At 44.5% G+C, this 16,098-nt stretch overlaps 1 protein-coding gene across 3 annotated transcripts in view; it reads left to right on the top strand.

The window, feature by feature from the left end:
* VWA2 (von Willebrand factor A domain containing 2) overlaps positions 1-16,098 on the top strand; it is a 75,788-nt gene that overhangs the window by 30,896 nt on the left and 28,794 nt on the right. For all 3 annotated transcript variants that reach the window (XM_084634149.1, XM_084634150.1, XM_084634148.1), the window contains 4 exons: positions 4,298-4,431; positions 6,622-6,731; positions 14,616-14,810; positions 15,363-15,496. In XM_084634149.1, the coding sequence (XP_084490275.1) occupies positions 4,298-4,431; positions 6,622-6,731; positions 14,616-14,810; positions 15,363-15,496 (573 nt within the window). The remainder of the gene's footprint in view (positions 1-4,297; positions 4,432-6,621; positions 6,732-14,615; positions 14,811-15,362; positions 15,497-16,098) is intronic.

Below are 16,098 nucleotides of genomic sequence, written 5' to 3'. Positions count from 1 at the left end.
GCAACGAGGCCCTGTTTGCCTGCTATAGCTTGTCTGTGCTGCGGAACTGGTGTCTTAATTTTGGCGTTCCAGCCAATCGAGGCTTGTAATGGACTTGCAAAGAACAGGACTTCTGAGAGAATGAGGCTACCGTATAACAAAACCCAGCGACCCAGAATGGAATGCTTTAAATCCTTTATAATCTGACATTAGAAAATCCTAATTATAAACACACTTTCTCACTACTAGGAATGAGAAAATTGTGATGACAAACTGTGTCTGGGAAGAGAAGTGACTGGTGGGGGGAGGGGCACTGGCCACAAATGCTTTTTTATAGCTGGGCCATTAAAAAGAACTCCAGTTATCGTTGGAACACCCTTTACACCTTCTTCTGTAATTACTGCTTCCTCCTTTCTGACACTGCATCTCAGTTTCCCTCAAAGTTGGTCTTACAAAATGCTGCAGGGGGGTCTTTAAAATTTTCTCTGAACATATCACTGACATTAAGGACACAGTGAAATTTTTTTCCCCCCTCTTAAAATTTCTCCTGGTGTTACCTGGCAGAGGAGCAACTGTTCACATGTATTTCAGGACAGAGGATGGTCGAGTAGTTACTGCTAGACTAGAGACTAGGAGTCAGGACTTCTGGATTCTGTTCTCAGCTCTGCTGCTGACTTGCTATGTGATTTTGGACAAAACACTAATTTTAAGGGATTTAGGTAATCGGTTCCTAGTAGGAGCCTGTGAAGATCACAGGTAAACTGAAGGCCAGAGAATCTAAAGCAATCTGGGATTATAATACAGGTTGATTTTTGGAATACTAACCTATCTCTAGGCTTAACCAATTCACCATTGTAAAGTACTTTCAGATCCCCAGCTGAAGGATGTCCTGTATGAGCAAGCTGTTCTAGAAGTTGCTTATCAGTTCTAGCTCAGTGGGAGGCCGTGGTTTATGCCAAGATTCCATTTCATCCCTTGGAAATTACAGGGTGGGAGAAAGTTTGCTTGAGGGGTAGGAGGTGCCTTTTGGTTCTCCATCCATTTCTCTGTAGCCACGACGTAGCCATGCTTCCTTAGGATAATCCCACTCCCCTGCTTTGAGGAGTGAGACGTCTGAGGTTGCTTCCAAACTAGAGTCCCCTACGCAGCGATGCGATGCCTTGCTTCCTGAGCTGAATGTCATGATTGTGACAGGCTGCTGAAAAACTGCAAGAATTCGTGGCTGCTCTGCCAACGTCGGGGACGTGTCCTCTTTCCTAATACCCAGCTTTTTCCCAAATTCCAGGGAAGTGTTTTGGTTTGAGTGTCTCTGCAGAGACTGAAAAGGGAGCCTCAGCTTAATCTTTAAAAGACAAGGAGAACTTGTGGCACCTTAGCTCACGAAAGCTTATGCTCAAATAAATTGGTTAGTCTCTAAGGTGCCACAAGTACTCCTTTTCTTTTTGCGAATACAGACTAACACGGCTGCTACTCTGAAACCTGTTTAATCTTTGTCAGTGAAAACCATCAGCTTCCACCTTGGCGCAGACACTCACAGCAACTAGTAATTACTGAGCAAACATTTTTCACACATGCCTAGGTGACACCAGGACATCATCCCAGTGCAGCCTGAAGCTCGACTGATCTAGTCAAAGCCTCAGAGCTGATCAGATAGTTTGTGTTTTTAAAATAGCGCGTTTGAAAAAAGGCTTTTCTGCTTTCTTCAGAGACAAAATGTGTCTGATTCAACTAGCCACTAGATATGTTGCAAGTTCTGTGTGTGTGTGTGTTGTGATGGTGGTGTTGGGGAGAGGTTCTGTCACTTGTTTTTTGTTTTTGACGTATCTCACGTAGGGCTACAAAATGCTGAACGCTCCAATCCAGGAAAGCACTTATGAATGTGATTAATTTTAAGCAGTCCTATTTGAAGTCAGTGGGCCGGGTCACATGACCACATGCCTAAAGTTGACCACATGCTTATTAAGAGCTGCTCTAAGATATATCTGGGACTGTTTTGGCTCCTTCAAGCCTCAGGATCCGGGGTCTGGAAAGATGGTTTGTTTGTTTGTTTTGGCCACCTATTCTCCCACCACCCAAAACCTACTTTCTCTCAGCATAGATGAGGGTTGCTCCCCCCCACCAATTTTTTTAAGAGGTCATTACAATTTTTCAGTCAAATAGATTTCCTTTTGTGTTGAAAAGTTGTTGACTTCTTTGAAATGTCTTTATTTTTGCTAAATATATTGCAACATTTGTGTAAGCGGGGGAATAGTCCCACTATTGTGGGGAACTTTCTTGGCTTCTGCACTACCCCGGCGAAAGGATCTGAGTCTTTGGCCTCCCTGCCCTTGAGGACTCCCCTTCCACTCTCCTGTCTGGCAGAGTCCTCGTAACCCCAACAAGGCTGGGCCCAGGATTCCTGGGGGGCTCGACCCCCAACCCTGCTGTGATCACCTAGGACAGGGGCTAGGGTGCCCCCACTCCGGGGTACTCTCTCTGCACTGGGCACTACTCTGACCCACTGACCATTACATACAAGTTAAAGCAAATGCAAGTTATTTAATCAACAATTAATTTTAAAAAGAATAAGGGAAAATGGGAAAGGTTAAAGAAAACACATCAGCCCGCTCTGTGGCAGGAAACATCACAAACAGTGTCTCTGGAATGTCAGGGCAGTTCACAGTCTGCTCCTTGTAAGTCCCAGGCCCTGGCTGTGCTGTAGGGATGCTGTGGGTTGGACACTTGCTCTGGTGGTGGCTACATGCTCTCAGGACCTAAGTGGTAGGACCCTTCTTCCCAGTGTTGCCCCCGCCCTGTTGGGGTTACGATCCAAGCCTGGCCTGCAGAGCCTCTTCGCTGAGGTGTCTCCCTGTGCTGCCCAGGGTCCCCCTCGCTCTCTCCGGCTGCTCACCGCACCCAGCTCCAGACTGCTCCAGCCGCAGCTCCACCACTCGGTCTCTGCTGCTCTGCCTCCAGCTCCATGGGCTGCTTCTTTGGCCCCTCTGGCTCTGCTACAGTTCTGCTCCCAGGACAGGTCTGCTCCGCAGGCTGCTTCTGTGATTCTGCTCCCAGCCCTGACCTGCTTCGTGGGCTGCTTCTGTGGCCCCTCTGGCTCTGGTTGCTGCAGCTCTGCTCCCAGGGCAAGTCTACCCTCTCTGGGCTGTGCCTCTGGCTTTGGGGCTGCAGCTCTGCTCCCAGGACAGGGTCTGCTCTCTCTGGATCTGGCCCAGCTCATCTCCCCAGCTCATCTCGGGCCCCTGCTTTCTCCTTAGCTTGGCCCCACTCTGTCTGTCTGACCCAGGCAAATCCAGCTCACAGGGAGGACGGGACCTCCCTGGCCTCCTGACTCCTTGATTAGCCTGTCCACCGTGTCATTCAGGCTGACCTGGAGCATTGGCCTCTCCCCATTGTTCCTGGGGACTGGCAGTCTCAGGGTCCTGATTCCCCATCGACCCTTCTCCCTTTTTAGTACTGGGAGGTAGCAACTAAAACACCCCCACTGAATGTTAGTAAGGGGGCAACAGTCCCCTTACATTTGCATTAAAATGCAAATTTTGATAACTGTTCTGATAAAAGCTTCAAAGATGAGAGTTTAAAAAAAAAAAGAGGGGGGGAAGATAATGGCTTGTTTCCAACCCTGGTGAAACAATTTTGAAATTTTTCATGTAATTTATTTTTTACTTTTTCAACCAGCTCTAATTTTTTGTCCTTGTATAATGCGCTTAATCCTAGATATTCAGCTTTGGCACTTCTTTGTCTTATGGCCCCAGTTACCAACTGCCCAGTGTCACCCAGGAAGTCTGTAGCTCAACATGGTCTTTGAATCCTTATATCCTAAATCCTATGCAAACACTAAACACTGGACCATCCTTCCTCTCTACAACTGCTACAACTCAAGTCTTCTATATCCACATATAAACTATAATCAGTCACTTGCTGCTCACCCTTTTCTGCATCGTCCTGTGGATCATCTTAGTGGATGCTTTAGTGCACTGTCTCTGTGTTAAACAGAATCACTAAATGCGTTAAGAGCTTTTATAGGTGAGCACATGGGAAACCCCAAGTTGCAAGGATGTATTGTTTCTGGTACTACAGTGCTGGGGGCCAGACCACAAAGTTACACTAGATTTTGGGAACTCCAAGGCTGGCCCCCGGACAATACAGTGGAAATCCCATATGCCTGGATTTCTTGCTGTTTCCTCTCTGGAGGAGATAAATTGATGATCAGCTGAACTTTCTCCCCCCCCGCCCCAGTAAACCTGGCTCACTGAATTCTGTTGTCATCTGTGACCTAAGTATAAATGTGCATCCTGACAGCATATATCTTGTTCTCTTCCAGTGATGCAGTGCTCTGCTTCAGTAGATCTCCTCCTTCTGTTAGATGGGTCATACAGCATTGGCAAAGGAAGCTTTGAGAGATCTAAGCACTTCGCAGGCAAACTCTGTGATGCCTTGAACATCAATCCAGATAGGGTGAGTGTGACAGTAAATGTCTTGTTTTAGTTACAAACAGCATGGTTCTACCTGATACATCAGAACACCATATGTGTAGAGTGAAATGACAAACATTAGAGTTGCTGGAAGGGAGGGATCCAAAGGTTACCCAGAAAAGGATACGGCGAGGTTCTATGAAGAGCTGATGCTGGATCATATGTATATGTTGTAAATGTTTCAAAGTTTCATTTGGCATTTAAAAATATGGGACAAGCTCTTGCAGACTAAAGGTTACAAGCCAGACTTTTAAAAACCGATTAGTGATTTTTGGATGCCTACGCTGAGACTAATTAAAAGAGCCTGATTTTTCAGAGGATGGGTGCTCAATGCTTTCCGAAAATCGGGTCCCTTGAATTTGTCTCAAGTCAGGCACCCAAAAATCACAAATCACTTTTGGAAATCCTGGCTGCAGGATTTATCCCAGGGAGGTTAACCAGCTATCTCTATGGATATAAGTGGTTATGAAGCCTGCAGAGGTCCTGTTTGTCCTCTCTCTTTTTAAAAGTATTCTCTATTCCAAAATGAAGGGGTAGAATGGAAGGATTTCCCTGCAGGCCATCCACAGTGTAGTAAGGTGACTGGTGGCCTATAGATGCCTGCCTGCAATAAGTGTCTCAGATTTCCCAGTAGTGTGTGGGGCTTGTCAATTGGTTCTGGAGCTGTGCCTTTCATGGCTAACCTTAACACTTGGGAACAGCTGTCATATCCAGCAAAGAACCAGTGAGGAGCTTCCAGTTGGATTTCCTGTCTCTACATGATTAAGAACGATTTCTCCTTAAGCAACAATTATTGCCCTGTTCTTATGTCCCCACCCCGCCCCCACCCTCTGTGGAGTTCTAGTTTTTTGCTTGACAAGATACCAGACACTTCCTGTTTCATCAAACACACAGGCACGATCTGTCTTCCTGAGAGCTCGTGGAACTGTATGGTTCCAGCCGTAGCACAGTGTTCTCAAAGAGCTGATGTCCCGCAGAGCCAGCGTGTGATGATTGGTTGGGCAAGACCTTCTGATTAGAATCCAAGTCTCTGGGATCCATCCAGCATAAAATGAATTAAAATAAATGGGAAGGGAAGGGATCCAGCTCCGGTCATCATTATTTTCCTTTCTTATTTTGGATGTTGGCTTAAATCAAGGTCTAACTATGGGGTTAGACAACGAGGAAGATTTTCCATGGATACTGAATATACAGCTTTCAGAGTAGCAGCCGTGTTAGTCTGTATCCACAAAAAGAACAGGAGTATTCGTGGCACCTTAGAGACTAACACATTTATTAGAGCATAAGCTTTCGTGGGCTACAGCCCGCTTCATCGGATGCATAGAATGGAACATATAGTAAGAAGCTGTATACGTACAGAGAAGGTGGAAGTTGCCATACAAACTGTAAGAGGCTAATTAATTAGGATGAGCTATTGTCAGCAGGAGAAAAATACTTTTGTAGTGATCATCAAGATGGCCCATTTAGACGGTTGACAAGAAGGTGTGAGGATACGTAACATGGGAAATAGATTCAATATGCGTAATGGCCCAGCCACTCCCAGTCTCTGTTCAAACCCAAGTTCTCCTTTCCCCATCTGCTTTCTCTTGGCCAATCGAAGCAGCTATGCTGGGTGGGTGGGTGTGCAGGTACCGCACTGTGGGGGGGGAGGGGATGTGTGGCCCCATCCAGCCAGGAGAGGCACCTGCGCATGTGACTTTCCAGCCCAGCCTTCCAGCCACAGCAGGACCCAGCGGAGATATCCAACCTGCTGGGCTGGGGGACAGGGTAGGCACCAGGGCAGAGGGAAGGAGTGTGAGCGCCCAGGGCAACAGTTGCCGAGGAGCGAGGGAGGCACGGGGTGCCATCCACCAAGGAACTGCTGTAGGAATGGCAGTAAGACCTGCCAAGATGCTGGAGCCGGCTGCCTCCGTTGTGCTCAGTAGCTCTCCTCACTCCCCCTCCTATCCCTCCACCTCCCCCAATCATAGTGAGCTTCTGCCCTCTCCCCCCCACCCCCCCAGCCTTGGAATGTGAGTGAATGGTATTTATTGGAGGGTCTTAGCCAAGAAGGGCAATGAGAAGAGTGTGGTTTATCTTGAAACAATTCAAGGTTCCTAAATCTGTCACATAATCAAAATAATAAAACCCTCCCAGCCACCTGCTCCTTATGCTATTTAACCTCTTCTTTCAGGTCAGAGTGGGAGTGATCCAGTTTAGCTCGACTCCCCAGCTAGAATTCCCCTTGGATTCGTATTTAACCAAGGAGGAAGTGAAGGAGAAAATCAAGAAGATTGTGTTCAAGTAAGTTCTGTTAGACAGCCCTATTCTCTCTGAGGGTATGTGCATTTTCTGGCCAGGCCTTGTGCCCTGTCCTTCACTCTGCTGACTAGGAAGGAGTGAACCAGATTCCCTTTAGAGCTCATCAGCAGTGCCTGTTGTAGCCAGTGATTTTAGTTTAGTATTCATTTATTGTGTGATGTTATGATTAATCAATTTATGTTACATATATTCACTGTATGTTAGAGTTAATTTGTAGGATTATAAAAGTATAAGATTGATCAGTATTTAGAGGAACCAAGTATTAGACATGAGTAAGACAAGCTGAAATGCAAGACCCGTAGGTTGAGGCCTGCAAGACTTTACCTTAGCTATTTTAGGCCTTGGAGACCAGAAATGATGACATAAGTGACCAAGAAATAACCTGATGCCCTAAGATTATGGGAAAAGAGGTAACAAGTAATAATATTGTGAAAAATTACCCAGAAGATTAATATTAGATCATAAAAATACCGTAAAGCCGCATCTGTCTCAGACGTGTCTTAACCATGGGATACAGGTTGTGCATCAATGCTAATGAGAACAAAGGGAATTTACACAGCCTATAGAAAATTGGGGTCCCTTAAGTTTCCAGGGGACACAGAGCAATAAGAGAAAAGAAGGCAGACGCTTTTATGGACACTCGCAGAATGTAGGTGTAGACAGAATCACATTATAAAAAGGGGGTGCCAGAATGGGAAAACTGAGCTCCCTCTGGGAGACTCCAGCAGGAACCATCCCTCTACCGATGATCAAGCCGTGAGAGACCCATCAGACCCTACCACTATTGGTAAGGGTGTGAGTAGAACCATAGCTGTAACTTGTGCATAGGCCAGTTTTATGCTTGGGTAATCACAACTTTAATTGTAACTTAAATAAAACTTACGAAATAGACTAGACTTTGTATTGGTAAATATATGTGTGGCCGCTATCCTTGGTCTTTATGTGTTCCTAGAGACTAACTCTGAAGCAACTAGCAGAGGTGACTTTCACTCTGTTAAGCTTGAAACTGTAGTCACCAGAGCCACACCCACTGTGACGTAACACCGTATTGCAAAATTCACTTTAAATAAAATAAAAGGCTACACTGTCAATCAATCGTAGGGGTTACTCTGGAGAAAAACATTCTCAGTCCCTTCTGGGTTGGCCAGTTAGAATAAAAATTGATTGTGGGGCTCCCATGTGGCAGAGCAGAGGTCTAACACTAAAATGGCCTTTTTGGTCCATGATTGCTTCTAAGTCCAGATGATTAGCTCCTTCAAAAGTAGTGCCATGAATTCTTGTAGGTCCCCATGAGACTTGATGGGAATAAGGAAGCACTGTAAATTTGACTCAGAGATAAAGATCATGCACAGATTTTTAACCACCCATGCCAATGTGTTACTACTTGCACTTCACGCAGCTTGTTTGCTGAAGCTAGACTTGGTTGGTTTCTATAGTTGTCAGTTTTGTTTCTGGTCTTTGTTTCTTATCACACTGCAGTTGGGTTTCCATTTCCACAGTCTTGTCAACCAAAGTGTTCAAAAATCTTGATCAGGCTCCCAAAATCATAAGTTCACCTTAAAAATCATGATTTAAAAAACAAACAAACCAGATAAACGTCAGGTTGTTGTTGTTTGTCTTTTGGTTTTTGAGTGTTTCGGGTTTATATTTTCAAGCTGTTCTCCCCAGTCACAAGGGATAGTGGGAGCATCTATCCCTGTTAAAGTCAAAGACAAAACTCCTATTGATTTCAGTAGGCCAAGATTTTGTCCTAGAAACTTACTTTTTAATGAAAGTTGAGATTTTGATGTATTCATGTGGCTCTAGGAAATGGAGTTGGAGTTTCAAAGATGCCTATGAGGTGAGGTCCGGGCTTCTGTCTCCTTCAGGCCTCTGAAAATCCTAGCCTAATGGTATGTCTACACTATGGAACCTATGCCATCTAGGGGGACCCAATAGAAAGTGTGAAAAATTGGGACGGGGTGAGGGGTAATAGACTCTATATAAGAAAAAGTCCCAAATATTGGGACTGTCCCTATAAAATTGGGACATCTGGTCACCCTAATCATACTTATGTCAGTGTAACTGTGCTGGCATAACCCCCTAGTGTAAACACACTGTACCCCAACAAAAGTAGTTTTTCTATTCATATAGGAACACCACCTCCCCGAATATTAGTTGCATCAACAGAAGACCTATTCCATCAACACAGCTGTGTCTGTTTTGTCAGCATAGATCTATTGGTCAGGGATGTGGTTTTTTCACACCCCTGACTGACACAGTTATGCTGACGTTACTTTTAAGTGTGGAATGAACCTTAAGCTGTAAGAAAGGAAATTGGAGCCCAAATCATCTCCTTTTTTAAAAAGTGCTCTTTTCTTTTGTTTGGGTGGTAGGGAAGGTCACATTGAGCCTATGAAAGTAAGTGGGGACAAAATATAGGAGTATCTCCCACAGGCTTTAGAATTTCAGCAGAAAAAGCATTCGGGTTAAAGGATCAGCTCATTCAATAGTCAAAGTGTCTAAACAAATTCTGAATATGGCCCAGAGTTTGCAAACAAACTCAAAACTTCAACTTCAAGTGAGCAAGATCTGTAGTTTTTTCAGTGATAACTTAATTATACGGTCTAGAAAACCTTTTGTGTAATGTTCCGGGGGAAGTATAGCAGAGGGATACCAGCTCCTCTTTGGCTATTGTTTCAAAGCCTCTGACAGCAGAGAAAATGAGGCCACATTGGATATCTGGAATTTGGCTTGGCACTGAAAATGTCTTTTAATGATGGCAGATGAATGTTGACAGATTTAACAGAAATAATGGCCTTACATGTGGCCATTTCATCTAGTTTTAGATGAAAGGCTGAAATATAGGAATGAACAAAATAGTTATGGATGGATTCCAGCTATCAGATTGCCAAAAATAAGATTTCTGGTTGGGAGGCTCTGAAAGTGTGATCCTGATGCTCTTTGTTTCTGCTGGGGAGATGTGTCCCATATAACACCTGCTTTCTGTCCTGCGCTTATGGCAGAATTTCTTTTTTGAGGGGCCCTAACCCCAAATTCTGATTTGAACCTTTTCTAATCTCCATGGCTCAAATGGATACAGTTTATTGGGGCCATCAAACTGAATATATTGTATATTTTCAGTCACATATGGTATCTTTCATCCAAGGATCTCAAAGCACATTATAAATGTTAAGCAATTAGTTACGGCTTCCAACAATCCAGTGAGTTATGTGACTAATAATATGTCTGTTTTATACATGGGAAAACCTGATTTGATAGAGTTTAAGGCCAGAAGAGATCATTATGATCATGTAGTCAGACCACATATATAACACAGACCATAGAATTTCATAGTTATTCAAGCCTATATTTTGTGGTTCAGCTAAAGCATCTGAGTCAGGAGAGGTTATCCAAGCTCACACCGCGACTGGGATTACCCATTGACTTTAACAGAGCAGTGCCAATTTTCATCAGCTGAGACTCTCCCAGTATTATGAAGTAGCATTATAATATTTTCAGCCATAATAACTGTTAGTTCAAGCACCTCAACTACCTCTGCTGCTGGGTCAGAGCTTGGGACATGTTGCAGAATTTGTTAGATTTTTATGGATGGTTCAAGTCACACCGGGACTGAAACAAACTGATGGCCAGTAGCATCTGACCAGAGACTTAACATATGTTCTTGAAGTTTGGTTGAAAATAATGGAAAGTTGAGGGGGAGAATGGGATTATGCATCAGAGAGAAGATAAAAGAAAAGCTCCTGGAATGCATTATATATAAAAGAAAGACAGGTATATGGTGAAACAAAGAGAAGTAAATGGACTTGGAGAACTTAGGAGCTCTGAGCATACATGTGATCAAATACTTGAGATATCAAGAAATTCAGTCATTATTAAAATAGAGAATCATTCAAACAAATTAAACGTGATTTGGAAGTACAGAGGTGGATGTGTGTGTGTGAGAGAGAGAGAGACCGTGTGTGTGTGACAATATATATGAAGAACATCATCATGCCTCAAAGAAAGAATTGACATTTGCAGTCTGGCTACCTGTAATTGCTTTGGATTGAAGTAAAAGCAATACTAAAAGGCAATAACAGGAAATGGTTTATGTTGAAACTCCTCAGCCAGGATTAGAAAACAGATGGAAATGTCTCTTCGGATAGAGAGGCTTAATTAGCCAAAGGGCTCAAGGTGGTCTGGGCTTACTCTGATATCAAATGTTGAATCAAGGATGGCAGGTTACAGAACTCTTGGCTTATATAGTCCGCAGGAGGGTGGGGGCAGGAAATTTGTGGCTTATCTGGATATAGTTGTTGGAAGTAACACATGACAATTGTTAAACCGTAAAAAAAAAAATAAGGGTAAATGTTAAAGGGGCCAGGGTTAAAATAAAGTGTTGGTGTCAATACATCAACTGCCCTAGTTTTTACACTCATCTAATTGGGTAGTTCTCACTCAGAGTAATATGTAGGACTGAGGCCCTCACTTGTAAACTCCTCTGGAAAAGGACAATGTCACCTTCTGCCTGTCAGTGCCCACGCAAGGAACCCAGTGCTGACTGGAGGTTCTCTCAAGGCTACTCTAATAGAAGGCTAAGATTTTTCAAGGCCACCTAATGGGAATTACGTGTCCAAATCCCTTCACATTAAACAGCTCCTCTATAGCTCAAGTTGGGCAGCTGAAGCTGAGGCACCCAGAATTATGGATCCCTTTGGAATATACAGTCCTCTTCACGCAGGAAGGCTGTGGCCAGGCCAGAAATAGAAGCCTGGCATAGCTGTGCCTTAACAGCTTTTAGTATTTGTCTTTGTACTGTGGAAGTGTCTCAGAGCCACAGTCCTGGACCAGACCCCATTCATAGAATCCTAGAAGTGTAGAACTGGAAAGGACCTCGATAGGTCATCTAGTCCACTCCCCTGCACTCAAGGCAGGACTAAGTATTATCTAACCAACCCTGATAGGGGGTTGTCTAATCTGCTCTTAAAAACCTCCAGTAATAGAGATTCAACAACCTCCCTAGGCAATTTATTCCAGTGCTTAAGTATTCCGAGAGGAAGTTTTTTCTAATGTCCAACCTAAACTGCCCTTGCTGCAATTTAAGCCCTTTGCTTCTTGTCCTATCCTCAGAGGTTAACAAGAACAACTTTCCTCCCTCCTCCTTGTAACAATCTTTTATGTATTTGAAAACTGTTATCATGTCCCCTCTCAGTTTTCTCTTCTCTAGACTAAACATTGTGCTAGGCTGTGTGTACATGCAAACAAAAAGATGGCCCCTGCCCCCAAAGAGCTTACAAACTAAGACAAGAGACAACATGTGGATAGAGGTGGGAGAGCCCAAGGAAACAACTACAGGGCCTTCCTTCCTTCTCCAGAGCTGTGCTGTATAGAATTGTAAATTTGTGTTTTTCCTAAAATTTTACATAGTATTTTATTCATTTTCTGTGTCCCTCAAGCTGCCTGTGATGCGGTGTAAATTAGACTAGAGAGCTATCTGGTAAAAGTGCATTGTTTAATACCCAGTAAGGAAATAAGTCTTATAATTACAGTTAGAATTGTAGAACTGTAATAGTCTTACAGCTAACCGTGCACGCCGCCTGATACTGGGGAAGGAGATGGGGAAGATGGATTCTTATTCTGTATTTAAATAGCAAGCAGCAGTTTACAACACCGACATTGTAGACTTTTATTGTTAGCAGTTGTAGAGCAGCTGAAAGGCTCATAGGCTCTGTCGTTCCCTAGTACTTAACAACTGTCCTGGTTTATAAAGTAATTTATATCACTAGTGGAATGTACAACCCACTGGCACTTGTGAGGGTACATATTTAGTTGGGTACTGGATAAATGATAGTCAGTGTTAAAATAATCGCTTTCTATCGTATTAGCATGGCCAATAGGCATTCCCACTCCAGCCTCAGAACAGCATGACTGCCAAAATATTCCGTTACTTGACTCTTCGTTGCATGTGCATCTCCAAGAGCTGTATTTATGGATCATTCTCTGAATTAGACATGGAGGAAAGAAGAACACAGAGGGAGCAGGGCTTTGTGCTTCGGGCATTTCACTAGGAGTCACACAACATGGGTTAAGTTCCCAGATGGGCTTGTGTGACCTTTGCCCTCACATGACCTGCCCAGTTTTCAGGAGAGCTCAGGGTCAGACTTTCAAATGCTCAGCACCCAAAATTAGGGCCAGATTTTCATAAGAACTCATCATTTCTATAGATACCAAATAAGGGCCTGGCTCTATGAAGTGCTTATGGCCAGATTTTTGAAAAAACCCAGTTGAGATCTTCACCCCTTGGAGCTCCTTTGAAAATCTGACCTTGAATCTCTCTGCCTTGGTTCCCCATCTGTAAAATGGGGATAATAGTACTTCCCTTCTCCCACCCTTTGCCTTGTCCATTTTGACTATAAGCTCTTCAGGGAGAGACTCTCTAACTATATGTTTGTACAGCACCTAGCACAATGGGATCCCAATCTCCACCATGGCCTCTAGATGCTATTGTCAGACAAATAATAATAATGTGATGAAATGGTGTCCCATGATTAGAGTATGTCGGTGTCAGAGACAAAAACAAGGTGAAGTTGATCATTTGTGCCCATTTAAAATGGTTGCAGGCTTGACCCCTTCTCCAGTCAGGAAGGTGCCTGTGGCAGTGGCCAGATAATTGAATTCTAAAGCAGACTGGGATACTTGGGACTGCTTATTTGCATATTAATACCCAGAATGCTTTTCCAGCTTGGAGCTGTATCTACACAGCTGTGCTCCGCTAGCAGGAATCATGGGTGGCTTTCCCCCACCTTTACCTTCCTGACCTCACTGGTTTAATTTATTGTGAAATCCAGGTGAACTGCTCTCTGTGCCTCGCTCTTTGTTCGTCATTAATGGAAAAGTTTCTCTAGGAAGGCTGAATAAAGAGTGCCTTGTATTCTCCCTTCATCAGTTTCCAGGGATACACGCAGAAGTCCTTTGGGATTTGCATTTTTGGGGGGTTTATTACTGATGAACAAATGGCATTCTGTGGAAAATCAAATTAATCAAAGGTTAACGAGCGAGAGAAGGGACTGTGCCTCTGGGCTCAGCTGAATTGCCAACACTTAATTAAGAAACATTCTCCAAAGCAAACAGTGAGTTGCCATGCAATTGCCCTCTTTTAGCAATTGCTCCCTAGGCATCTAGCTATAGTTCTATTCTAAAGAAATTTCACTATGGTTTTGCTCTCTGTAAGGGGCTTGTACCTGCAGTATAAAATTTATACCTATTGGAAAGCAAGATGGTTGAAGTGTTCGTATTTTCACAAACACTGTACGTGGGGCTGGTAAATGGAAGATTTCATTGTTAATCAGCTCTTCCATACAGGGGCAGTGTAGTTCTCAAAGCGCTTTGTAAAGAAAGGTTAGCCTCATTATCCTCATTTTACAGATGGGGAAACTGAGGTATGCACTATTGAAGTAGCTTGCCTAAGGTCACAGAGGGGGGAATTGAAGCCAAATCTCCTGGGTCCTAACCCAGTGCTCTCTCTGCTGGACCATGCTGATTGGTATGGTTTAGCCTTTTCTTAAATACATGAATTACCAGGAGTTTTTCATTGAAAGCAGCCATCCCATTATTGCATCTGTGGATTTTTTTCTCAAGGCATGTCTGCACCTGTGGGGTGGGGAAGGAAGAGTCAAAGGAAGGGGAGCTGCCAACTAATAGCAGGAAGGCGGTGAAAATTACAGAATTATACTCATCAGTATGGCTGTGCAATGGGTCTAAGTGCAGAAGTTCCCTAGACTTGGTGCTACCAGAGAGCAGGCAGCGGGGAGTGGGAAGAAAGCAAAAGGGAGTCGGACACTTAGCCCAAAACCTCTTCTTTCAATTTTCTCTTGCTTGTTTCAGAGGCGGGAGCACAGAAACGGGGCTTGCGCTGAAATACGTTCTCCAGAAAGGTTTCCCTGGTGGCAGAAATTCCTCTGTCCCTGAAATCCTGATCATCCTCTCGGACGGGAAATCACAAGGCAATGTAGCAACACCCGCTAAGCAGCTGAAGGACAGGGGTACCACAGTATTTGCTGTGGGAGTCAAGTTTCCAAGGTAGAAAATTGTCTCTTGGGGGGCAGGGAGTGGTGCACTGCTAACAGACTAGCCATTGCCTTCAGCATCTAAGTCCCCTGAGCAAGACCAAGTGGGCGAGGGGCAATCACAGAGTCGGAGGAGCAATTTGGGGAGGGACACATGGGTGCTGGGAGTGCGGGAGCGCTCCCTGGCTTGAAGCGGTTTCCATCATATCCAGGGTTTACAGTTTAGTTCAATGGCTCTCAGCACCCCCCACTGTACAAATTGTTCCAGCCCCCCGGAAGGGATATGAATGTGGAGTAGGAGGTCATTTTGTGAACGGGGTGAGCAAGAAAGAAGGGCGCTTGGAGGGAGAAGTGCCCTGTTATGAGCATGTGTCTTTAGAAATGTCAATGGATTTTTCAGAGAAGAGACACTGGGGCCCTGTGTGGACGTAAAGCTGCATCACTAGTAGTTCTGAGTGTTTGTTCTTTTTAAGGCCCATCCCGGAAACCAGCTGTGACTGCAAAGGGCCTGGGCCTGTTCTTTAATGCCAGGAGATTGTATTAACATGTCCTGTCACCTGTGCAGGTGGGAGGAGCTGCACACGCTGGCCAGTGAACCAGCTGAGCAGCATGTGCTGTTTGCTGAACATGTGGACGATGCTGCCAATGGCCTATATAGCACCCTCACCAGTTCTACTGTCTGCAGTGCTGTCTCTCCAGGTAATTATGCCACCCTGGTGCACGTTTACTAATGACTGTCCTGCCTTTCACTTCTGTATGGGGATTGTCAGCTTGGCCTTTCACTTCCAGAGCGTCTCTCTAAAGCTGGCGCCTCTAACACAGCTCACAGGGTGGCACAGTCTACCCCTTTGGGAGAGGTCTTCTCCTCTGTCTAGAGGAGAGAAATGGAGGCTGTTGAGAGGTTACCATCAATCAAAAGATGACTTCGGGGCACAGCCACACCCCTGTGTGCGCTGCTCCAACCCCAGGGACTCTGTGTGAGAGGGAGGATGGTCCAATGATCAGCAAACTCTCCTAGGTCTTAGGAGACCTGGGTTTTGAGTCCTTGCTCTGCCACAGTCTTACTGTGGGACCTTGGTCAAGTCACTTAGTCTCTCTGTACCTCAGTCCCCCCATTTAAAGTGGGGATAATTCCTACCTCAAACGGGCGTTGAGGATAAATACATTAAAGACAGTGAGCCACTCAGATATACAGTAGTGGGGGTCATATAAATACTTAAGATAGATGAGAGGTGAAAATCCCCTAAGAACTACAAGTGATCATGTAAGTCAAATTGCTGAACCCACTACTGGAAGGTGCT

This window comes from Lepidochelys olivacea (assembly GCF_965140295.1).
Source record: "Lepidochelys olivacea isolate rLepOli2 genome assembly, chromosome: 7".
In the NCBI taxonomy this organism is placed as follows: domain Eukaryota; kingdom Metazoa; phylum Chordata; order Testudines; family Cheloniidae; genus Lepidochelys; species Lepidochelys olivacea.
This window is presented reverse-complemented; position numbering and strand designations above follow the sequence as displayed.